The following is a 26,190-nucleotide window of genomic DNA, read 5'->3' as shown; positions in this document are numbered from 1 at the left end:
CATCCCAAGAACACCACACCTACTGTGAAGCATGGGGGTGGAAACATCATGTTTTGGGGCTGTTTTTCTGCTAAGGGGACAGGACGATTGGTCCGTGTTAAGGAAAGAATGAATGGGGTCATGCATCGTGAGATTTTGAGCCAAAACCTCCTTCCGTCAGTGAGAGCTTTGAATGGTTGACCAAATACTTATTTTCCACCATAATTTACAAATAAATTCTTTAAAATTCCTACAATGTGAATTTCTGGATTTTATTTCACATTCTGTCTCTCACAGTTGAAGTGTACCTATGATGAAAATTACAGACCTCTGACATCATTTTAAGTGGGAGAACTTGCACAATCGGTGGCTGACTAAATACTTTTTCGCCCCACTGTATGTAGTCTCTTCCAGACACTCGAAAATGTTACCACAAAACACTTTCTTTTTGGAGAATAGCAGCAGTTTTTTTTGTGTTTTTTTTTATAATGAGAATGACAATTGCTTTGAATTGCTATAAAGGCTACCCTGTGTCCCCTAAATGTTTGTTACGCCACCGTAATATTGTGATACCAATTAAAATCAACAGAGCTCCTACATACAGTAGACATTTTCGAAAAGTCTCGGCAAAATGGATCAAGAGTTGAAACCTGTGGAGTAAAAAAAATGTATAGGGTACAGGCATGGCTTGTAGCAAGAGTGTAGACTTGTTCTGTTACAATGATTAATTTAACACAAGTAATCCACATCATGTTCAGGTGTGACTTACCTTTTTGGTTCGGGTCCCACAACAGAAGTGACACTGATGCAAGGCACTTCGCCCACTTTGCCCGCAGGTCGGCCCACACATTGGTGCTTCACTGAGCCACATGTTGATCTGCAAATTAGATCCGGTCCTCACATGAAGGATTTCTTTTGCTCCTCAAAAGGATTGGTTAAATGTAAAAGACACATTTCACTGTACATTTTAAATGTGATAATAAAGATGATCTTTCTTCTTACTTCTACTGAGCGGAAAGCTGTTTTATATTCATTGTAAATTATGGGATTTTTTTATCGACTTTGTAACAATATCAACACAATATTTAAACTACTTCCTTATTCTCTTTTATTACATGAATAAAGTGCTGGCTGTCCAGAGTCAGGACCAGTTGTGGACCGCTCAGCTGTGCATCGGTTGGGGACATCTCTGCACTGCTGACCTGTCTCTGTTTAGGATGGTCTCCTGCTGGACCCACTATGGACTGGACTCTCACTATTATGTTAGATCCACTATGGACTGGACTTTCACAATATTATGCTAGACCACTCGACGTCCATTGTACCGGTCTCCCCTAGGGGGGTGGAGTGGGGGTCACCCACATCTGTGGTCCTCTCCAAGGTTTCTCATTGTCATCCCACTGGGTTGAGTTTTTCCTTGGCCCGATATGGGATCTGAATCGAGGATGTCGTTGTGGCTTGTGCAGCCCCTTCAGACACTTGTTATTTAGGGCGATATGAATAAACATTGATTGATTGATTCATTGACATACAATTGTTTAATCAAATCTAGTACACAATAACTAAACAAAAACTTTTTGTTTTGTTTTTGTCATGAAAAAGGGAGGTTTTTTGGGTTGGTGCACTAATAGTAAGTTTATCTTGTGATTTTTATGTTGATTAAATGATAATATATATATATATATATATATATATATATATATATATATATATATATATAAAAAAAATAATAATAATTAAAAATTATTTTGCTGCCCGGTACCAATCGAGCTGCGGGCCGGTGGTTGGGGACCACTGCGGTAATGGATGTGATTAATATTACATTAGGGGAGCTTTTTCACATGGTGTATAGTGACATAATTAGATGCTACCTGCTTATCAGCCGGGAGACTAAATATCAATCAATCAATCAATGTTTATTTATATAGCTCTACATCACAAATGTTTCAAAGGACTGTACAAACCATTACGACTACGCCATCCTCGAAAGAACCCACAAAAGGGCATGGAAAACTCACACCCAGTGGGCTGGGAGAATTCACACCCTGCGGGACGCCAGTGACAATGATGACTATGAGAAACCTTGGAGAGGACCTCAAATATGTGCAACCCCCCCTCTAGGGCAGTGGTTCCCAACCACCGGGCCGTGGCCCGATTGGTACCGGGCCGCAAAATAATTTTTTATAAAAAAAAAATAAAATAAAAAACATTTTTATTTTTAATTTTTTTATTAAATCAACATAAAAAACACAATATACACTTACAAATAGTGCACCAACCACAAAAAACATCCCTTTTTCATGACAAAAACGTCCCTTTTTCATGACAAAGAAGGAAAAAAAAGAAAAAGAAAAATAAAGTTTGGACACACCTTCTCATTTCAATGCGTTTTCTTTATTTTCATGACTATTTACATTGTGGATTGTCACTGAAGGCATCAAAACTATGACATCAGCTAAGTGAAAACCCTTTCAGGTGACTACCTCTTGAAGCTCACCGAGAGAATGCCCAGAGTGTGCAAAACAGTAATCAGAGCAAAGGGTGGCTATTTTGAAGGAACTAGAATATAAAACATTTTTTCATTTATTTCACCTTCTCAACATGTGTACATTCATAGTTTTGATGTCTTCAGTGACAATCTACAATGTAAATAGTCATGAAAATAAAGAAAACACATTGAATGAGAAGGTGTGTCCATTTTTGGCCTGTACTGTATACCTTAGCCCAGGGGTCACCAACCGTTTTGAAACCAAGAGCTACTTCTTGGGTACTGATTAATGCGAAGGGCTACCAGTTTGATACACACTTAAATAAATTGCCAGAAATAGCCAATTTACTCAATTTACCTTTAACTCTGTTATTATTAATAATTAATTATATTTATCCTTGTGGAAACACTGATCATCTTAATGATTTCTCACAATAAATATATATAGAAACAGAAAAATATTTGTATAAATACATTTCGACTCTTTAAAATTCAAAATCCAACCGAAAAAAAAGAGAAAAACAGAAAAATATTTTTATAAATAGATTTTGACTCTTTAAAATTCAGAATTCAACCGAAAAAATGAAGAGAAAAACTAGCTAATTCGAATCTTTTTGAAAAAATTAAAAAAAGGATTTATGGAACGTCATTAGTAATTTTTCCTGATTAAGATTAATTTTAAAATTTTGATGACATGTTTTCAATAGTTTAAAATCCAATCTGCACTTTGTTAAAATATATAACAAATTGGACCAAGCTATATTTCTAACAAAGACACATTTTTTTTTAAATTTTAATCATAATAAGTTTAAATAAATATTTCACAAATACTCTTCGTCGAAAAAACAGAAGCTAAAATGAAGAATTATATTAAAAAGTATTTATTATTCTTTACAATAAAAAAATAAATTTACTTGAACATTGATTTAAATTGTCAGGAAAGAAGAGGAAGGAATTTAAAAGGTTAAAAGGTATATGTGTTTAAAAATCCTAAAATTATTTTTAAGGTTGTATTTTTTTCTCTAAAATTGTCTTTCTGAAAGTTATAAGAAGCAAAGTAAAAAAAATAAATGAATTTATTTAAACAAGTGAAGACAAAGTCTTTAAAATATTTTCTTGGATTTTCAAATTCTATTTGAGTTTTGTCTCTCTTAGAATTAAAAATGTCGAGCAAAGAGAGACCAGCTTGCTAGTAAATAAATAACATTTAAAAAAATAGAGGCAGCCCACTGGTAAGTGCTGCTATTTGAGCTATTTTTAGAACAGGCCAGTGGGCGACTCATCTGGTCCTTACGGGCTACCTGGTGCCCGCGGGCACCGCGTTGGTGACCCCTGCCTTAGCCCATATGTAGATAGATGCCTGCTAGCTCAGCTGTGCGCTAGAACTTTAAGTGAGACTTTACTCTCTGATGCCTTGAGAGCTGATCAGTAGGCCATGAAACTGGGCTGTAACAGTAGCTGACTGGCTAGCATCATGAATTTGAGCCCAGTTGGGGCCAGTAGGGGTGCCCGGTAGGTTTTGAGTTCAAACCCCGGCCGAGTCATACCAAAGACTATTAAAAAATGGGACCCATTACCTCCCTGCTCGGCACTCAGCATCAATGGTTGGATTTGGGGGTTGAATCACCATAAATGATTCCCGGGCGCGGCACCGCTGCTGCCCACTGCTCCCCTCACCTCCCAGGGGGTGATCAAGGCAATGGGTCAAATGCAGAAGACACATTTCACCACACCTAGTGTGTGTGTGTGTGTGTGACAATCATTGGTACTTTGGGGGTATAGCTCGGTTGATAGAGTGGCCGTGCCAGCAATTTGAGGGTTGCAGGTTCGATTCCCGCTTCCGCCATCCTAGTCACTGCTGTTGTGTCCTTGGGCAAGACACTTTACCCACCTTCTCCCAGTGCCACCCACACTGGTTTAAATGTAACTTAGATATTGGGTTTCACTATGTAAAGCGCTTTGAGTCACTTGAGAAAAGCGCTATATAAATATACTTCACTTCACTACTTTAACTTAACTTTAATTTTTTTTTTTGCATTTGCACAAGTCAGCAAAAGAGGAGCTCTTTTGTAACGTGTTTTTAAAAGTTCGCATTACAATTTGGACATCAAATAATATATTGCATGAATCGGTTTTGATTCTAGGATCGATTCTGAATCGAATTGTCACCCCAAAAATCGTCATTGGATTGAATCATGAGTTGAATAAATATTCACATCCCTAGTGTGCAGGGCTCGTTGTACATCAAAACATGGTGGCTATATTGTCAGCATAGCAAGGTTATTCTTTTATCACTCACATTCAGCTTCCTGTCGACATATTTTTTTCTTAACAGCACAGACCTGGGACTGTTTGCCACCAGTTAAAACCAGTTCAGCTTGCTCCCTCAGTGCAAGGGTGTCATCTGTGCAATACTGTGAAGTCCCGGGCACTTCTGCTGAACAAAGTGTTACCTGTTAAATTCCTTGGACAAATTATTGTGAAATTGTCTGCAATAATGGTCTTCTCTCAGTAGTGCAATTAACAAGTTATAACGCAATTCTTAATTTTAGTCTGGAAATATAAGTATGTGTACTAAGCCGTACGACTAACATAAAGTTATTTAAATGTGAAAATAGCTGTGACTGGTAATGACACCTCAGTGAGTGTATGGCACACACACTAGCTGTATTGACACTGCACTGACAGTGTGTTAGTATTTAATAATTACATTAGTCAATACTTTTGACCTGCAAATAAAATTAATAGTAAGCAACATTTAACAAACAGCTGCATAGAAAGTAATATGAAACACGCAACTGTGTTCAATAAGCTAAATAAGTTATACCATTGTGACTGTTTTGGACTTCTGTTGTTTATTTCCTGTTTGTGTACAGTTTAAGTTCCTGTCCATTACTCTTATTTTGTATGCCTCGGACCATTGCTATGCTCTGCCTATCAATCATTGAAATAAATTGAGTGTATTGTGCCCTAATTATCACTTTGTTCCTTTTTCTACTCCTAGTTACATGCTCTCGCACTCATTTGTGAGTGCCTTTTCTTTTGTTTACTAAACAATATTATCTATAGTCACGGGAAGCACGGTGGAAGAGGGGTTAGTGCGTCTGCCTCACAATACGAAGGTCCTGAGTAGTCCTGGGTTCTATCCCGGGCTCGGGACCTTTCTGTGTGGAGTTTGCATGTCCTCCCCGTGATTGCGTGGGTTCCCTGCGGGTACTCCGGCTTCCTCCCACTTCCAAAGACATGCACCTGGGGATAGGTTGTCTGTCTGTGTTGGCCCTCTAATGAGGTGGCGACTTGTCCAGGGTGTACCCCGCCCTATGCCCGATTGTAGCTGAGATAGACACCAGCGCCCCCCGCGACCCCAAAGGGAATAAGCGGTAGAAAATGGATGGATCCTACATCTTGGGGTCCCAATGCTAAAGCTGCCTTTCACCTTGTGACAAATTAGTGGACAGGAAAAGAATAACATTTACCTTATTTGGTGTTATAAAATGAAATCGGTCACACTATCTGTCCTTTTTCCAAGTTCCATTCAGATCGATGATGGAGACAAAACCGATGTCAACACGGTCTGCCACTCCTTCGACTTCTTTTAGTACAAACCGTCTCTCGTGAGCTGAAAGAAGCGCTTCCTGGCATGAAGCATCAAAGAATATAGTTTCATTACTTGTGTTTTATTAGGCATTGATGTTTCAGTATCGCTTGACCCATCACTAGAGCATTGTATCGCTGTGTCAATAAAAAGAGCAATAAACTATTGAGTTTTTTAATTTGTGTTTTATTGATGGATGTGAGGAATGTAATATGTGGCTTACCACTGAAATTAAGACAAAATATAGTAAATCAAATCAAATGCCTTTACTCTCAGGAAGTACTGGTTATAGCTTAGCAGTAGTTAGTCTAGGCTCGAGGGTTGCGTGAGTACAGTGTGTGATGTTTGATGAATATAGATTCATCACCATTTTTATGGACTGAATTACTGTGAGAGTTTACCCGTGCAGTGAGACTTGTCGGAAAATAGTCCAGTTCAAATGTACTTTACTGTTTAACATTCTCTATGATTCCTTCGTAAATTCTGGAGGGATCATGTTGGCCTGTGTGTACCCATGCACAAGTACGCTATGGCATGTACCAACACATCCACAATAACCACAGGCATGTCCTGGAGCCGCAGGGCACTACAGTTTCCCATTGGCAAATGCTCCTTCTTGGAACTGAGGGATGAAGGTCTTGAAGTAAGCCCTGGGCAACAGAGAGAGGAAGGTGGTGCACAGTGTGAGAACGCAGTACTGTAGAAAAGGTAACCAACTCTGTTGATAGTTCGGTGACCAAAACGGGAAAACGCGCTGCAAAGTACAAAGCACACACAAACTACCAAAACAATTGCAGTTTGAAAGGCGCAGAAATGTACAAAAACACACACAAATCACCAAAGCACATGCAAGATGGGAAGACCCAACCAAGGTAAGATGAAACTGAAAGTTAGACCTAAAGTAAATAAATAAATAACAATTTAAATAATTTATTACATGTATCATTAATTAATTTCATGTAAACTATATTTACTCTTTTAATGAATTACTTAATTATTTGGGCTGAATTCCAATACTCCTCTTCCGCCCTTGCTCTTCCTCCTTGGTTTTGCGTGTTCACTTCAATCAAAAGGCATTCAAATTTTCATCAGGTAGGGAGGAAGGGCGAAGTACCTCCCTCAAAAGGAAGAAAGCTCGCAAACCTCCCTACACTCTCGAGTGCGAGGAGAAAGACGGCCAGACCAGAAACCCACAGAAGCAAGTAATTAGCATAATTAATCATTTCATAACAATGACACTCATGGTTTTAAACAGACTTTTGCTACTGCATGTAAATAATGGCTTCGAACACAAATACACTACAGAACACGGGGCAGATATTATACATTTTTGTACTTCTTTCTGCTCCTTGTCATTCATATTTTACTTTAAAGTTATGTTGATAGATTTTTATTTAATTTTATTCCTTTGTTTGATTTTTTTATGAATGAAATAAATAAATTAACTGAACTGAACAGTTTACATACCCCAAGCTAATGAATATTTCGCCAAAAATGTTGTCGTTTAAACGGTCATCTGCTTAATAAAAAGAGCACAAACAAAGCCGAACATCGCTTGTGATGACGTCTTGAAAGTAAACAAACATTTGTCAGATCTGCCTTAAGTCACGGCTGGCAAAGTGTGAGGGTGCAGGGGCGTACTTGCAATGGCTTGTATCCGACACATGAAGTATTCCTAGAAGTGAAAACCATTGGTGGTCAACCAAGCCAAGATGGCTGTTGTACAGCAAGCAAGGCGCGAAATATCCGATTAAAAAAGAGGCTTAAATTTCCAGCAAAAAGCAGATATGAACAAAAAAATCTAACTATGCAATGAAATAGAGATGCGCGGATAGGCAATTATATAATCCGCAACCGCATCACCAAAGTTGTCATCCACCCGCCGTTCACCCGAACCAACATTTTATCAGAATCGCAACCGCCCGCCACCCGCCCGATCAAATACATCAGAGGTCGGCCACCTTTAACACTCACAGAGCTATTCAAACCCGTTTCACAGAGTAATGAAGACAATGAGAGCCGCTAACGTTCTCGCAAATATCCAATGGCGTTCATCCTGATAACAAGAATATGGGCGTGCTGTGAAACCATTGCCTTTGACACCTTCAACAACATGTACAAACAGATTGTTAGTACGGCAACATGTTGTGTGCAGTTTTCGCAATCACACGTACAAGATTGAAAGGCATACCGGGTGATACAGAGTACACCGATGGTTGTGATATAAACAATTTTATATCACAACTATTCAGGAATAGTCACGGATACAAAGGATTCGGGGTATTTGTTGTGTTGCGTTTATGTTGAGTTACTGTGAGGATGTTCTCCAGAAATGTGTTTGTCAATCTTGTTTAGTGTGGCTTCACAGCGTGGCGCATATTACTGAGAGTGTGAAAATTGTTTATATCACAACCATTAGTGTACTCTGTGTCACCCAGTATGCCTTGCAGTCGTGTGCGTGTGTCTGCGGAAGCCACACACATCATGTTGCTGGACTGACAAGCAGATCGTACATGCTGTAGAAGGCGACAAAGCCAATGACTTCATAGCACGCCCTAATACTTATTAACTGGGTGACTGCCGGCAGTCATTCTAGATTATATTAGCGTGTCCTATTGTCTTCTTCGCTTTGTGACACGGGTCTTAAATGGCTCTTTGAATGGCAAAAGATACCGATCCCAGAACCATGTATATCAAATATTTCCAGTTGGTTCAACCGCCACCCGCCCGAATCTAATTAAAATCTATTTTTTCGTCATCTCACCCGCCCGACCCGCGGTTTATCCGGGGATGAGACCGCAAACCGCGCATCTCTACAATGGAATAAATCCCTATACTTTATCAATAAAAGATTTGTTGCTTGATATCTAAGATTATATGTCAGTCGGGTTCTCAGACATATCGAACTATTGTGCTCCAGACACCATTCTACATGACAAAACAGATGGAAACTTGGAAAAGCATTGAGGTCTAAAACTTCTTTGTGTGTGGCTGGGCCAAGGAAATTGGTATCAAGACTCCCGAATAAATATGCATCGTTTTTGCTCGGGTAAGGTTGCATTTCATGATTTAACTTTGCGTCTACTGATGTTTATGGCGTGGCACGCACCATTTACGAGTAGCGTATAGATGTCAACATTGTCTATTTTCTGAAAGCTTAATTCATGATTGTTGCCTTTGGTAAATGCTTAGCTCTTTTAGGTTATACTCCAATTTGCTTTTTTAAATTTTATTTAGACTTATAGCAATCATGTGTTTAACAAATACAAATAATATCAAGATAGTACCAAAATGGAAAATAATAACTGTTAAAAGTATTTAAAACAACCTTTTAACCGAGGGATCACTGCAAACTCATGCATTCTTCGACTCAGCTCCTTTCTACCTGAGTGTGAGTTACATGTTTTTCTCGTCGTTTCGTAAAATCTTGCACTCTTCCTCCCCTTTTAATTAGCTCTTGGTAAACTGTATTATTGTATATATCCTTTTTCGCAATTTGAATGATCGGTATAGCCAAAAACAAAACAAGCATAGGGCATTTTTTTCTTTGAGAAAGGCTAAATGGAACCTAGTACCTATTTAAAACTGAGCTAGCTTGACCACCATGCGTATTTATTGGGGGGGACTTGAGCCGGACGTGACGTCAGTAACATACCAGAATTACTACGCCATCGCACTAGATGCTGGAGCCAAGGGACAGGGTGGGGGAGGACGATTCATTCAAATTGAGCTTTAACTAGTTGACTTTTTATTTAATTATTGATTTAATTGTTTCATGCCTTAATAGATTAATGACAGATTTGCTGTCGTCGTGTTTGGAGGAAGAAGAATACTGAGTTGCATCCCAATAACACCATACCTACTGTGGAGCATGGGGGTGGAAACTTCATGTTTTGGGGCTGTTTTTCTGCTAAGGGGACAGGACGATTGATCCGTGTTAAGGAAATAATGAATGGGGTCATGTATCATGAGATTTTGAGCCAAAACCTCCTTCCATCAGTGAGAGCTTTGAATAATTGACCAAATACTTATTTTCCACCATAATTTAGAAATAAATTCTTTAAAATTCCTACAATGTGAATTCCTGTATTTTTTTTCCACATTCTGACTCTCACAGTTAAAGTGTACCTATGATGAAAATTACAGACTTCTGTCATGTTTACTCATGTAGTAAAAAATGTGAATTCCTTTTTTTAATTTTACATTTAACTATGAGCTGATAATAATAATTGTTCTGTTTAGTGGTTACATCTTGCTTTCTTTCACTTCTGAGTGTAATTTGCAAGTACCATTTCAGTTAGTCCTAGTTGTGTTACGGGATTTAGGGAAAATCCTTGGTATTAAGTTGAATGGGATAGGATAGAACAGACTTTAATTAGCCCAGTGTTTATTTTGTTGACTAAAAATGTTGGTCTTCGTTATCGTCAACAACCTATTTTCCCTTGACGAAATTAGAAAGATAACGAATGAAAACAAAAGCATGTTGACTAAAACAATCACAAAATTAATTGACAATTTAGTCAATGGATTTAAACGGGACGAAAATGTTGACGAAGACAATATCCAATCATATTTAATTTGGGGTTGGAAACGGGAAAATATCCAAACACAGTTGCATGGGGGAGAGGGGCGGGTGGACATGCATGAAGGTCTCAAATCAGAACTACTGTCTTTGTCAGGCAGGGTGTTTCGATTTTTCACCCGAAAAAGCTTGAATCAATACAAGACATCATCACAATTTGTCTTCTACACCGGGAAGAAAAAGACGAGTAAACATAAGGACACACTTCACCTTTGCCACAGTAGGCAACAAAACAACTTGAAAACCTTGTGGCTCGATTTTCTTCTTTAAAAATACAACAAACTTAAAGCGCCATCTACAGACTAACCTTTGGGACGTCCACACAACAGTAAGTAGGGAGAAATCAATATTTCCAAATGATTTATACTGTAATGAATTACTGTTACTATTATCGAAAGGGAGCACAGGAGCAATTACTTAAAAACAAGCTACTTTTGGAGTACACCATGATGCTGGGAGCTGAGCCAATCTTACCCGCCATTACATATACATGTACAGTTCACTTTAATCAAATTTCAGCTGTTCTGTTCAGCTATTAATTGCACAACTTGACAACCCAAACGACCAGATCTGTAATTGTTCATGCTAACCCACAAAAAAACAGCTAAGTGAGACATACATACATTAGTTTTATAACACTTGTTGCTGTATTTACACAGAACAGTGGGCAATATGCCATTTATTGTGCACACTCAGTCTTTTTTGATATGACCATAACCATGCACACATAATTTCACAAATTGTACACTGGTATTGAGAGTACTCTTATTTTAACAAAATATAGATCAGTGATATTTTTGTTTGTTCATAATTGTCTAAGTAGACCACATGATAAAATATACACATTACATATTAACGATGGAACAAAAAATAGTTACAATGATTTTTTTCCTTTATATGTATAAAAGTACCGAATTCAGAACCCATCAATTGAGAATCACTGCTTTAAACAGAAACAAAGCTTAGGTTAAAATTAGGGCCTGCAGAGAGCTTGGCAAGAAATAAAGCATTTTGAACTTTGATTTTGTGTTATTAAGGCCAAAGGCGATAATGCACATCTTTGTCAAGGCACATACTATATACTTCATCGTCCTAAAAAGACTTAGTGTTCCAAAAGGCTTCGACACTGAAGGGCTTATAATGGGTAACATTTATGCTTACTTCGCCCTCTTGGCCATCTCATTGCCGTCCCAGCGTGGGCTGTACGGATACGCCTTTTGCACCTGAGAATAAAGCTGCCCGCTGCTGGTGAAGTGGTACACGGACTGAAACGTGAGGGTGGGCTGGTCTCTGGGAAAGTACAGCGGGAGATCCACTGCAAAGTAGAGGAGCGACACAATTAAGGGGGTAATGAGGTTCAGAGGAAGAGGTTGCTCTGTATGAACAAAAAGCATGCCTCAACATAGGGCGCTTTGATCTTTTTTTTTAATACACCTACCGTGTACTAGGAAGCAAAAATCTTTCCACATGAGTAGAAGGGTAAGCTTTGTAAATCCCTCAGCATCATACTCCACCACTCCCCTGCAACACATACACACACACACTGATTATGTACACTATGAAGTCTGGTAAAAGATTAGAGGCAGAGACAAATAAAAGCCTGCTAACGCCTTGAGTAGAGGATGTGATCCTCTCTTGTTAACTCACATTCCAAAGTGGCTAAGGAATGCAGCAATGTACTCCCGCCTCTTGTGGTAGCCTTGGATGACATACTGCACCTTCACATAAAAAACAGAGGATTACTTTAAAGAAACTGCAAAAAACAAAACAGAAAAATTCGATAAGGCTTGACAGCAATGCTCATGTAATGTGAAACAAATTAGAAGTTGATTCAACTTTAAGAAGCTCTTTGTTTTTTAAATAAATTGCTGTCTTTTTCTTTCTTGTCTACATTATATTGAATTAAATGAGGAAAAAAAACACTAAGGCATAATAAATAGTTACACCACAGGTTGTGTATCGTTACATATCCGATAAACGTGACAGTTTGATACTTTTACGATGGTACTAATGCTTAAAAAAAAAAACATACTGTACATCCATCCATCCATTTTCTACCACTTGTCCCTTTCGAGGTTGCTGGAGCCTATCTCAGCTGCTTTCAGGCGGTAGGCGGGGTACACCCTGGACAAGTCGCCACCTCATCGCAGGGCCATCACAGAAAGACACTGTACAAATGTCCAAAAACAATGCTTTTTCAATTTTACGGAATTTTGTGAAAAGCTAGTTTAGAACAGAATAGTAATTTATAGGGATAGAACGATATGAAAATTTCATACCATGGTTATTGTGACCAAAATTATCATTATTCTCGCAATATTGTTGAATGTGCCTAATAAGTACTTATACACACACTAAAATCTTTTAAACACATTTTTTTAAACAATAAGATTAAATAAGTAAATAAACAGACCGACAATATTGTTGCTAAAAAGGATTGTGCTCCATTCTGCTCACAAAAATATGCAATTCTCTGTGAACACAACTTTGGCTCGTGCTATTAAGCTTGCATGTGTTTTAGTACACACATGCAAAGACAAGATACTTAACTTTCAAACTGGAAAACTTAATCTTTTGCAAATATTAGCTCATTTGGAATTTGATTTTAAAAAAAGATGGCACAACGGGCAAAAAAGACTGAGGAAGTTGAGGAATGCTCATCAAACGCTTATTTGGAACATCCCACAAGTGAACAGGCTAATTAGGAACAGGTGGGTGCCATGATTTGGTATAAAAGCAGCTTCCATGAAAAGCTCAGTCATTCAAAAACAAGGATTGGGCGAGGGTCACCACTTTGTGAACAAATGCGTGAGCAAATTGTCGAACAGTTTAAGAACAACATTTCTCAACGAGCTATTGCAACAAATTTAGGGATTTCACCATCTAAGGTCTATAATATCATCAAAAGGTTCAGTTAAACAAAGCGACTCGGTAAAGAATCTGGGTATTATCTTCGACCCAACTCTCTCCTTTGAGCCACACATTAAAAGCGTTACTAAAACGGCCTTCTTTCATCTCTGTAATATCGCTAAAATTCGCTCCATTTTGTCCACTAAAGACGCTGAGATCATTATCCATGCGTTTGTTACGTCTCGTCTCGATTATTGTAATGTATTATTTTCGGGTCTCCCCATGTCTAGCATTAAAAGATTACAGTTGGTACAAAATGCGGCTGCTAGACTTTTGACAAGAACAAGAAAGTTTGATCACATTACGCCTATACTGGCTCACCTGCACTGGCTTCCTGTGCACTTAAGATGTGACTTTAAGGTTTTACTACTTACGTATGAAATACTGCACGGTCTAGCTCCAGCCTATCTTGCTGATTGTATTGTACCATATGTCCCGGCAAGGAATCTTCATTTAAAGGACTCCGTCTTATTAGTGATTCCCAAAGCCCAAAAAAAGTCTGCGGACTATAGAGCTTTTTCCATTCGGGCTCCAGTACTCTGGAATGCCCTCCCGGTAACAGTTCGAGATGCTACCTCAGTAGAAGCATTTAAGTCTCATCTTAAATCTCATTTGTATACTCTAGCCCAGGGGTCACCAACCTTTTTTGAAACCAAGAGCTACTTCTTGGGTACTGATTAATGCGAAGGGCTACCAGTTTGATACACACTTAAATAAATTGCCAGAAATAGCCAATTTACACAATTTACCTTTAATAAATAAATCTATCTATATATATATATATATATATATATATATATATATATATATATATATATATATATATATATATATATATACAGTATATATATATAAACAATAGGTATTTCTGTCTGTCATTACGTCATAGATTTTTTTTCCTTTTACGGAAGGTTTTTTGTAGAGAATAAATGATGAAAAAAACACTTAAGATTAAGATTAATTTTAGAATTTTGATGACATGTTTTAAATAGGTTAAAATTCAATTTGCACTTTGTTAGAATATATAACAAATTGGACCAAGCTATATTTATAACAAAGACAAATCCTTATTTCTTCTAGTCAAGAGAAAGTTGTCACGTAGCTCATGTCACAATAAAAGTTTTGTTAAAGACTTTATTTGTAGAGAATGACAGAAGGTATGTTTTCAGAGGTATTTTTGGTGTGAAAACAAAGTGAGAGGCATTCAGAACGAACCTACCTACAATGTAAACAAAGCTGTGGACGGGAGAAAGATTAACAAGGATGACGTTTGTAATGCTTGGATTCAGAGTACAAATAGCATTACATGCCATCTTTGTGCACATATAAGTACAAAGTTTTTTCTTACAACAGTTGACAGTTAAATAAGCTGCTGTTGCATTTAAAGGCTCTAACATAATCTGCAAAATGTTACTTGAAAGGAACTGTCTGTTGCAGGTGGCTTCAATAAAGATATTACATATGTATATGTGAACTGTACATAAAAAGTTATTTCTCTAATGTTTTTCCAAACTGTGGTTTGACTTCATGAGAAAGGCACACCCTTCTAATTAGTATGGACATAGAAAGGGACTTGTCTTAGGTCTGTTTTACATTGTGATATTTTTGCAGTAATAAACGATGAACCCCAGCCACACTGCTTGAAGTGAAATGGGTAGGATCATTTAATTTATTGCATGTTTACACTGTTGTCATGGCAACAGAAAAAGGACACAATTCAGCGCTTAGTGTTTATGTGAGAATAGTAAAAATAATATAATGTTATGGTGTTTTCTTTTAGCTGCATTTTTGACAGCCGTCAAAGTGAGATGTACAAACCTCTCTGAGCTACGATGGGCAGGTTTTACCACTTTTTCGTCAGAGACAGCCAAAAACATGCATTATATCACCAGTGCAATTTTAAGGGTTGCCTTATTTTCTTTAAAGTATATACGTTAAAAAATGTCCAGTGCGACCTCTACTGCATGTTGACAGGTGTGATTAATAATTATTTTAATTTAAAAAAAGATGAGCTCGGGGTATGGTTAGGGCATGGTTGAGCAGGTGAGAATGCCTGCAGAAAGCAAATTAGCCAACCATGACGGGGACTGGCTCCAGACAAATAGAGAGAACACGCCAATTACCAAGAAAGAAAACATCTCAAGAAGCACATAATTCAGTAAAGAGCGCATAAGCGGCATGGAGAACACACATTTGTCTATCCGAAAAAAATTATGTTTTGTTGACAATTCTCTCTCTTGCGTCCTCCTGGTGTGGTTTTTCATAGAATCCTTCCAAAAAATGCTATTGTTCATTCTATAATAGGCCATACAGCCATACACTGTCATTTCCAGACAATAAACCGCAACCTTTTTCCCAAGCTTTGAATCCTGCGCGTTACACAATGCTGCAGCTAGTTTATGGTTTTTTCCAGGTTTACAAGCCTCTTCAAATCAGATCAATGATATTGCTCACATTAAATTAAACACACTCACATAATCATTACATCAGCTATTAAGCAGATTTAGGACACACTCTCATCATGGTGAAGACACGACAAAATGCACATGACACACCCGCCAAAGCCGAATGCAGCTGGCCCAACCATCGAAAAAGGAAACAGGGCCACCACACAGAACGGAAATCCACCACAACTAACGGGCCCCGAAAGGCCGCACAACCGTGTGCTGAAGAAGATGGCACAAGTCTAGTGGCGACCCACCTTGAGACTAAAGTGAAAATGCCAGAAGAAACATCCTTGATTCCCCTCAATTCGAACACCAAAAATGACGGCCCCAGGGCACAGAAGGGGGAGGATGAAGACAGCGCTAAATACCTGCAGTAGGCTAATGTAAGCCGTGTTACAGGCACTGTCTTTTGTTAAATTTGTAAATGAACAATAGCTTCTGTGTAAGTATTGCATGTTTAAATGTATACACCTGTGACTTAAATACATGTGCAGCCAACATACTGTCTGTTCACAATAGACTTGGTCCAAAAATTAAGTGGGTGCGCTTATATTTAGGTGGGCTTTACAGTCCTGAAATTATGGAAGTTATTTAACTTCCATAATTATTAAGTTCCAACACAATTGGGTTTTAACTAAATCTCTGTCCACATGAAAACACCTGTTTGATAACAAGTGAATTTTCTTGAATCATTTGTGTGCCTATAAAGTGAGACTTTAGATGAACATTCAATAAGTACATTATGTGGAAAATAGGCATTAATGAATTTGATTAACAATATTGTTTTTTAATGGTTCTCTCATATTCTAAGTTGCACTCATGGTCATTGAACAAAATGAAATCAGCACACGTACGGCAATAACATTATGATTATGATTATTTTTCACAATGGCCAGAGTTTTCCCATTGGCTTCTGTAGTGACAAAAACGCAATTACATTCAATTTTCACTTAACCTGTTTTTAATAATTGTGTTATATATCTTTTTTTTTTTGGTCCCGTCCAGCTACTCAGGCAAATCATATTGTTTATGTAGACGCCCATATTTGCTGTACAGATTTACTTTATAAAAGCGAAGTGTAGGATACATTTCTTGTTGCCTTATTTGTATTGTACTTTATTGAATTGATTTATATTAATGTTTGGTGCAGCCGGACCAGAGCAGGAGGGGATAGAAAGAGAAAAAAAAAAAGACAGAGGGGGAAAAGACAGAGAGACAACAATTTCAACAACAATAACAATAACAACCACAACAACAAAAGAACAGCATCAGCAAATACGATATGTACAAATATGATACGAAAAGTGATAGCAAATAAGCAGTTAGTGAAGTAAATATAAATAACATAGAAATGACAATGAACATTATTGCACTACAAATAGAGCAATACAAATACCAATAGAAATGGCACTATTGATAATGAATAATAACAATTACTTAAATGATAAATAAATGGGTTGTACTTGTATAGCGCTTTTCTACCTTCAAGGTACTCAAAGCGCTTTGACACTACTTCCACATTTACCCATTCACACACACATTCACACACTGATGGAGGGAGCTGCCATGCAAGGCGCCAACCAGCACCCATCAGGAGCAAGGGTGAAGTGTCTTGCTCAGGACACAACGGACGTGACGAGGTTGGTTCTAGGCGGGATTTGAACCAGTGACCCTCGGGTTGCGCACGGCCACTCTACCACTGCGCCACGCCGTCCCTTCTATTATTAACAATACAAATGTTTCAAATGCAACAGTACATCGAGTACATATAATGATAACTTGAATTACAAAAGAAAGCAGATACATGGAGGGGAAGAAAGAGAAGCGAACTGTATTAACCTTGTAGATTGTTATCGTAACACTTGGTTAAGCTTTGTCAGTGTGCCAAGTTTTACCCAGTTTCCCCTAGGTGAACCACGTTAATACATGTTTGATAAAATGTGATTATATTGCTTGAGTGTAGGTATGCATATGTGTTTGTATATGTACAGTATGTGTATATGTATGTATGTACAGTGAATGTGTGTGTGGATGTATGTACAGTATGTACTGTATTTGGGAGAGTATGTATCTATGTATGTGGGTAAGTAACTGTGTACAGTATGTATTAATAGTGGTGTGATATTTACTTATTTGCTCAACAAAAACACAACAATGGCTAGTCATAAAATATGTAAAGGTGTTGTTTTGGAGAGTATCTTGTATTTTCCGAATGATGAGTCTCTTCTTTGCAAAAGCTGTAACACGGCCACGGATATGCTTCATGACTCAGCTTGATTACGGCCACTTGCCTTTTATCATAAGCAGCAAGGGCGCATACATGCTAATCTGTTTGTTTAATAGTGTTCGGATGCATGCATGTGCTGTACAAAATGTGGGTGATTTAACTTTCTGAGAAAGGATTTCCTGCCCCCAACTCGTTGTGATTTGTTGCTGTAATGTTAGCCTTCAGCTTTGGGTGATGCAACTCAGGTGATGTTGTTCTGCAAGTATTCAAACCTGCCCGCACCCATGGCTGCTTCCCACGCAGTCATTTACTATGTTTGTGCTTGTATCTGTGTAAAGGAGTGTGAAAAACTATCATCATCGGAAGTGCTTCCTGCTGTGTGATGAATACATCTCTGTGTCATAAAAACATTCACACCACCCCCTCTTTTTTCCCTTAGAGTAGCTGACCTGACATGTGACTTCACAGTTATGCCTGAACGAAAAGATCTGGTCAAATATATGTGACCCTAAAGTGCATTTCCCTAAAATGTATTCTATTACACTACTACATGCAGGTGGAACCGGCAAGGGCCCATAGTTTTGATCCAAGACCAACTGCTAAAAATGGAAGCAGGAAGAAAATAGAAGCATTTATTAGTTCTAATGCACCAAACTATTTTAAACTGACACTGATTACTGTTACTCTAATGGAGGCGTGGGTGAGTGGACCCAAAAACAGACAAACTAACTCAAGACTGTTGTCAAATTTGAGCTAATAACCAAACATTCAAGGACTACAGGCAAGAAGGAAAATAAAGAAAAAACTATCTGAACTATATGAACTACTAAGGCAATGAGTTAGCAAATCATTAGGGCACATAGGTAAAGGGGTGATTGACTGGACACAAACTGAGATAAACTACCACAGCAGCAGCCAGACAGGCACAAACAAAAAAATCCAACATACATGCAATTATTTTCTTGGTCAAAATCTGCCAAAAAACCAAACAAAACGGAACCTGTGAGGTCAAACTATGCATTTCAGGATGCTGGTCAGCCTTCGATTTTTGGGAGCTTTCAAAAGACAGATGTCTACAGTAGTTGTCATAACTGTAGTTGTCATCGTAAAATGTTCATCAGATGGGTATTTTTATCTGTCATGAATTAAAAATACGTTTCCAATTGGTGTGGCAGAGGCATCCTAAGCACTGTGTTCAACATTGTCACACGAGCACAACAACTACGGTTGTATCGGGATGTTACTATCACAGTATTTCTGTTTCAAACTGCTATCATAACGCCATGGCATGTGACGTATCAAACAAAAACCTGTTTGTGTAGTTTTCTTTAGGAATTACTGAGTGTGTTGGAATAAAAAGTAAACTACAGTTCCCTTGATCCCCTGTGCAGGGGTGGGGTGAGCCAAGCGGAAACTCCTGCTAAGTTCAAGTAGGGACGCATACAATTGAAGGGAAAACATGTTGTTGAAGTCTCTTGTTGGGCCAATGAATGAGTAGACAAGCAAGCAGGTTTTTTTTCCTTCTCCTTGTGTTTGAGCATGGACATGCAAAAGAAATATAAGTTTGCTGACACTGCACACAGCGACGTCTACAACAATTGGGGGAATAAGAGTAATATGAAAAGCTAATAGATAAACAATAACCCGGAAAATTCCTTCATGTGAAACCCGGAAGCCAGCGAGGTTCCCTAAACTAACACAAAAACGTCCACTGCAGAGGACACAGGTTCTAGTCTCGAGGCACTAAACTGAATATTATTGTTTTACACTTGTCACACTGAATTTTTACATTGTCAGTTCAAAGACTTGAAACATTGGACTTTCCTGCATCATTCTTTGCACTTAAAAAATACCTGTTTGAATTAAGCTATGATTAGAACATTTGCATATTATCTTGGTGCTCAACTACAGTAAGTGTGTTTATTCTTAACATTTCTGCCACACTTCATTTCACACACTGTATCATTTTTACAGTGTTCTTAATTTTTTTGACATTCACGCAACATTCCCGTACGCGGCTTGGTACCGTGACAAAATGGTACCGTAAGATTCCAGTATAGTTTCTCGTTACATCCCCAGTAGGGTTGTAAGGTATAACGGTACTAACAAAACACAGCAGTACTAATGAATTAAAAAGGATACTATGCTGCCATTGTTTTTTAATCTGCATGCTGCCGTGCGGCGGTGACTTAACAGAGCCGAGGCTCATGTAAGGTGTGTCAGCACGCACACAGAACGCGCATACAAGAAGAAACCGTGTGCAGAGGAAAAGACTTAGACTTAAAACAAACTTTATTGATCCACAAGGGAAATTGTTCAAATGGCAAAAAAAACTGCAATTCTACAAGTAAATAAAGCCGGCCCGGTCCTTAAAGCGGAATAGGGAGGTATTTTGGCTTTGAGACTCACAATAAAGGTCCATTTTTTTCCATTTTCTACCGCTTATTCCCTTTCGGGGTCACGGGGGGCGCTGGCGCCTATCTCAGCTACAATCGGGCGGAAGGCGGGGTACACCCTGGACAAGTCGCCACCTCATCGCAGGGCCCACAATAAAGGTGATGCTTTAAACACAGAAACCTGCAAGCGGTGCTTTAAAACATGCCTCGCCAAAGGCGCAGTCAAAATCGCCCACATAGCGCAAATTAATGCAAGTGCAATGACGGAACGTAACAAATTCCTACAATTTGCGTTTTATCTTTAATACTGTGTATTTTACCTGTTACATTTCTTGTCTGTGTAGTTCTAGCCATCGTATTAACTTCAGTATTTACTAATGATTGTATTTGTCTTAAAGCACAGATCAGAAATGTCAACCATAAGTTATGCAGCATTTAAGAAAATGTCAAAAAAGCTTTTTATTTTATTCTAACCTAATCCTAAATTATGGCAGACGATGTGTAATACGAAAAATTGTAAATTGTTCTTTGAGTGCAATAAGGAAACCCCAGTGTGTTAAATGCCTTTCAATTGAAATTACAATCCTCTTAAATTGTTCTTTGAGTGCAATAAGAAACCATTTTTCATTGTATGGTAAGATTTTATGTTAAAATGAAACCAATAATCAAAAAAATGTGTGATGCCCTTTATTTTAAATAGTATCTATATACATTTTGATATCTTACTTCCTTGTAAGAACTTTACAACAACTTCCCTTACTACATTGAATGTGAGTCTGTAGTACATACAGTGGGGTAAGGTCTCAATATTTGAAATCTTAACAAAATTCAGAATTGTATGACTTTAAGGGCATTTGAATTTTAAGGTTACACTGTAACAGTTCTCTAAGTCAGTGGTTCTTAACATTTTTTCAGTGATGTACCCCCTGTAAATTTTTTTTAAATTCAAGTACCCCCTAATCAGAGCAAAGCATTTTTGGTTGAAAAAGAGATAAATAAGTAAAATACAGCACAATGTCATCAGTTTCTGATTTATTAAATTGTATAACAGGGCAAAATATTGTTAATTTGTACTGAAAAAAAAAGGTATAAAAATAACTAAAAACTTGTTGAAAAATAAACAAGTGATTCAATTATAAATAAAGATTTCTACACATCAACTTAAAGTGCCCTCTTTGGGGATTGTAATAGAGATCCATCAGGATTCATGAACTTAATTCTAAACATTTTTTCACAAAAAAAGAAATCTTTAACATCAATATTTATGGAATATGTCCACAAAAAATCTAGTTGTCAACACTGAATATTGCGTTGTTGCATTTGTTTTCACAGTATATGAACTTACATTCATATTTTGTTAAAGTATTATTCAGTAAATATATTTATAAAGGATTTTTGAATTGTTGCTATTTTTAGAATATTAGAAAAAAAAATCTCACGTACCCCTTGGCATACCTTACGTTCAAGTACCCCCAGGGGTACGCGTACCCCCATGTGAGAACCACTGCCCTAAATCATAATAAAAAATAGTGTTCTTGGAACCCACTTTGTCAGTACAGTTCTAAAAGGCTGTAGTATATGGAGGTCTTGGATGAAACAATGACAGTGGAATTAACATATTACTAAAATTTGCTTTTTTATTTTTCCTTCTGAACTTACCTTGGTTACAAAGCTATTACCACCTTGCTAAATTAAAATTTGGAGTATGCTGTCTCAAAAGTAACTCTTTGAGCCAAAAATTAACCTTTTTGTTTTTTGAAGACAGACTGCAGTCAAAACAAAACTTGATCATGACACAATTAAGAGAAAACAAAAGTAAATGTTAGAATCAGGCTCTTGAAGCATTTCTCCAGTGTGGCAAACAAAACAACAAAAATCGTTGAAAATCGAATCTTGAATCATAAGTTTTTGAAAGGTGCATTGAGAAAATTTCAGTCCTGGTTCTGTGTTGATTCTCAAATTTCCAACAGATTTCTGGTTTTCTATGAACATAAAAAAAAAAAAAACAGATAACAAAAAAGGTTCTGATGTAGCACCAGAAGATTACAAGATTTAAGTTTGCATTGAAAACTTAAAAGTATACAAAATTGTTACAAATTGTAACTATCTTTGAAGTCGTCTAAGTCCACTTTTTATGTCTGTCACAGTCAAGGGGCAGTAAGCAACAATATTAGCTGGGGTCACATAATCATAGCACTTAAAATGAGTGGGAGGATGCAACTAATACTGTAAGGAAAACAAACCATCTGCAGAACATGTTGTCATGACGATTAAAAACAAATCAGATTGTCCTGTCACATACTTAAGCCTCAAATTCATGAACAGTATCAACGTATTGTGAATCTAGAAAGTATTCACAGTGCTTCACTTTTTTCACATGTTATGTTACTGCCTTATTCCAAAATGGATCAAATACATTTTCGTCCCCAAAACTTTAGACACAATACCCCTAAATGATAATACCCCTAAATGATAATGTGAAAACAGTTTTTAATTATTTTCCAAATGTCTTAAAAGTGAAAAAATAAGAAATCAAATGTATTCACAGCTTTTGCTCAATACTTCGTTGACGCACCTCTGGCAACAATTACAGCCTCAAGTCTTCTTGAATACGATGCCACAAGGTTGGCACAGATATCTTTGGGCAGTTTCGCCCATTCTTCTTTGCAGCACCTCTCTAGCACCATCAGATTGGTTGGGAAGGGTCAGTGCACAGACATTTTTAGATCTCTCTCGAGATGATAAATCGGATTCAAGTCTGGATGGGCCACTCAAAGACATTTACAGAGACATTCCTTTTAAAATCTTGGCTTCGTGCTGAGGGTCGTTGTCTTGCTGAAAGATGAACCGTCGCTCATCAAGTCTGAGTTCAAGAGCTCTCTGGAGCAGGTTTTCATCTAAGATGTCTCTGTCTATTGCTGGTTTTCACTGTTCCCTCTTTCCTGACTAGTCTCCCAGTTCTTGTGGCTGAATTTTTTTTCCAAAGCATGTTGCTACTGCTACCATGCTTCACTGTAAGGATGGTATTGGCCTGGTGATCAGCCGTGCCTGGTGTCCCCCAAACTTGACTCCTGGTTTTCATGCCAAAGAGTTCAATCTTTGTCTCATCCGACTAGAGAATTTTGTTTCTCATTGTCTGAGAGTATTTCAAGTGCAATTTGGCAAACTTTTATAAAATAATGGCTTTCGTCTGATGGTTGTCTTTCTCTGAAGTTTCTGTGTAGCTCTGACAGAGTGATTACCCAGTACTTGGTCACCATACATTTAAAAAAATATTTGAAAAAAATGTTTTTCCACATTGTTATTATGGGGTATTCTGTGTAGAATTTGGGGGACAAACATGAATGCATTATTTTGGAATAAGGCTGCAACAGAACAAAATGTGGAAAAAGTGAAACACTGTAAATACTTTCCAAATGCACTGTATGTACAGGAAATATTTTTTTCTTTTTCGGCAAGATTTTTTTTTTTAATCAGTTATTGTTCTCGTCTGGAAGTGACTATATAATTGTTTCAACCACACTGCAAGTTCTTGAGTAAGGCCTCATTTACACTAAGGTTATCCAGGAAGTTCTTGAGTAAAGACCCGTTTACATTAAGCCGGATTCGGTTATCCAGGGTAAATTCCACCTAACCTTATCCGTGTCCACACACAACAATGCCACCGTTTAAGACCCCCTCACCCCTCCGGCGCCACGCGACCTAGTACGCATGCGGGGGGGAAAATAAAAAAATCCACCTGTGCGTCCATCTGTTCCAAGCTCTCCAGTAGATGACTTTACTTCACTATTAGGTTGTTATTTAAAATAGCTGTATTGTAAATAGTTTGCTGTACATTTTGCATCTGTCTGCTGTGTTTTGTGTGCAAGTTTTTAAATCAAAATGTATCTCCTTTAAACAATATCCAGTGTTGTAGTATTTCAATTAACTAGAATCCAGTGTGCTGTGGAGCCCTATTGTAGTGAATCACACATGAGCCACCATACATGAATCAAATCATTAATGGACATGGGAAAGTAGACGATGGGATAAATAATGTTTTACAACAATGAATCTAGGTATCTGAATATCTGGTCAGGACACTCACTCTTTTGCCTTCACCTTCATTTTCCATTTTTGCAATCCAGCCTGTGCTTGGAGGCTGAAAATGGCGGTCCTGGCCTCGACATTGGAAAGTTCTCTTGCCGTCTGAGATGTGTAGTATCCCAAATAGCTGCAATCGTCCGTTGCCTTCTTTGAAGGTATTGAATTGTGATTTCCAAAAGCGCTGGACATGTACAAAAAGGAGAAACACGGGCATGCTTGGATGATCCGCATCCATCTTTGATATGAAGCTGGTTGTGGCGCGTTCTTTCTAATGTCTCTTCCTGTGTGGGCGCGGTTTTTCTGGCGTCACTTCCTCTCCAAACTCAGTTTGTAAACAATCAATGAGTCCATACAAAACTAAGAACCCGAGATTCAAGAAATACACGACCACTTAGCCGTGTGAAAATTTGTTCGAGGAGAGGGACCTTAAATGCTGGCTTAGTGTGGCTGAAACAGGGCTTGGGCTAAATAATCATTCGTTTAAGGGGTTAAACGACTTAGTGTAGACATGGCCTAAGAGAAGGATATTGTTTATGGTTAGTTAAGAAAGTGGGCATTGTACATTTATTGTACCATGCTTGACAAGCAAAACATTTTAAAGTGAAAATACAGATATCTACAGTATATTGGAATAACGTAGGACTGCATGTCAAAATTATATGAAAATCATTCGTATTAATGTAAATATGAAAATTGCAAGCAAATGGTAACTTCAGATAAGAATTAATGCTCGGTCAGACCAAGTCTATTGCATTTTATATTTTACATTTAATATCAGGACATTCATTTAGTTTTTAAACATTGCAATCTTAATTCAATGCAAATAACCAATAGTGTGCTTTTAGTTGAGTAAAACCTAACGACATAAACCATACATGGCCTCTACATTCCTGTTGCAGTCAACACAACCTCACCTTTGTTGGCACTCTTTTTCAGCAGCATTTTAAATCTCTTTCATGTCATGTCATCATTATGCATTCATGGTTTGTCCGTTTCCTCCTCTTTGCTCGAAAGAAGAACGCCATTGTGTGCTTCACTGAGAAACTAGAAGAAAATCCTGTAGATAAGGATGTCCAACATACAAGACCTGCACCACATGCTGATATTATATCTGTTCCAGACTGCCAACTATTTTATAATCTTCTTTAAATTTACAGAATATTTTCCTTTAACAAACGCTCCTCACTGTCTATTACAATGTTTTTTAATATTTACCTGCGAACAAAAACAACAACCATTGCGATTCGATTGACAAGAACAAATGCTGACTAACTTGTCTCACGTCAACTTTTGGTTATTCATATTGTAGTAGGTATCCTTCATAAAGAATTACACATAGTGACATAGACTTCCTTTATTGTTAGGGCTGCAAATCTTTGGGTGTCCCACGATTCGATTCAATATCGATTCTTGGGGTAACGATTCGATAATATATCGATTTTTTTGATTCGATTCGATTCTCGATTCAAAAACGATATAC

General features: G+C 37.7%; 1 protein-coding gene across 1 annotated transcript in view; it reads right to left on the bottom strand.

Moving 5' to 3' along the window:
* Positions 1-6,227: 6,227 nt before the first annotated feature.
* The window catches only part of LOC133550219 (BRISC and BRCA1-A complex member 2-like), a 107,107-nt gene continuing 87,144 nt past the window's right edge, over positions 6,228-26,190 (bottom strand). The window contains exons 5-8 of the mRNA XM_061896371.1: positions 12,292-12,362; positions 12,083-12,165; positions 11,806-11,959; positions 6,228-6,712 (exon numbers count right to left, since the gene is read on the bottom strand). Coding sequence (XP_061752355.1) covers positions 6,649-6,712; positions 11,806-11,959; positions 12,083-12,165; positions 12,292-12,362 — 372 coding nt within the window. The 3' untranslated portion in view covers positions 6,228-6,648. The remainder of the gene's footprint in view (positions 6,713-11,805; positions 11,960-12,082; positions 12,166-12,291; positions 12,363-26,190) is intronic.

Source organism: Nerophis ophidion, linkage group LG03 (genome assembly GCF_033978795.1).
Source record: "Nerophis ophidion isolate RoL-2023_Sa linkage group LG03, RoL_Noph_v1.0, whole genome shotgun sequence".
Lineage (NCBI taxonomy): Eukaryota > Metazoa > Chordata > Actinopteri > Syngnathiformes > Syngnathidae > Nerophis > Nerophis ophidion.
Note: the sequence above shows the minus strand (reverse complement) of the source record. Positions and strands in the feature narration are given on the sequence as shown.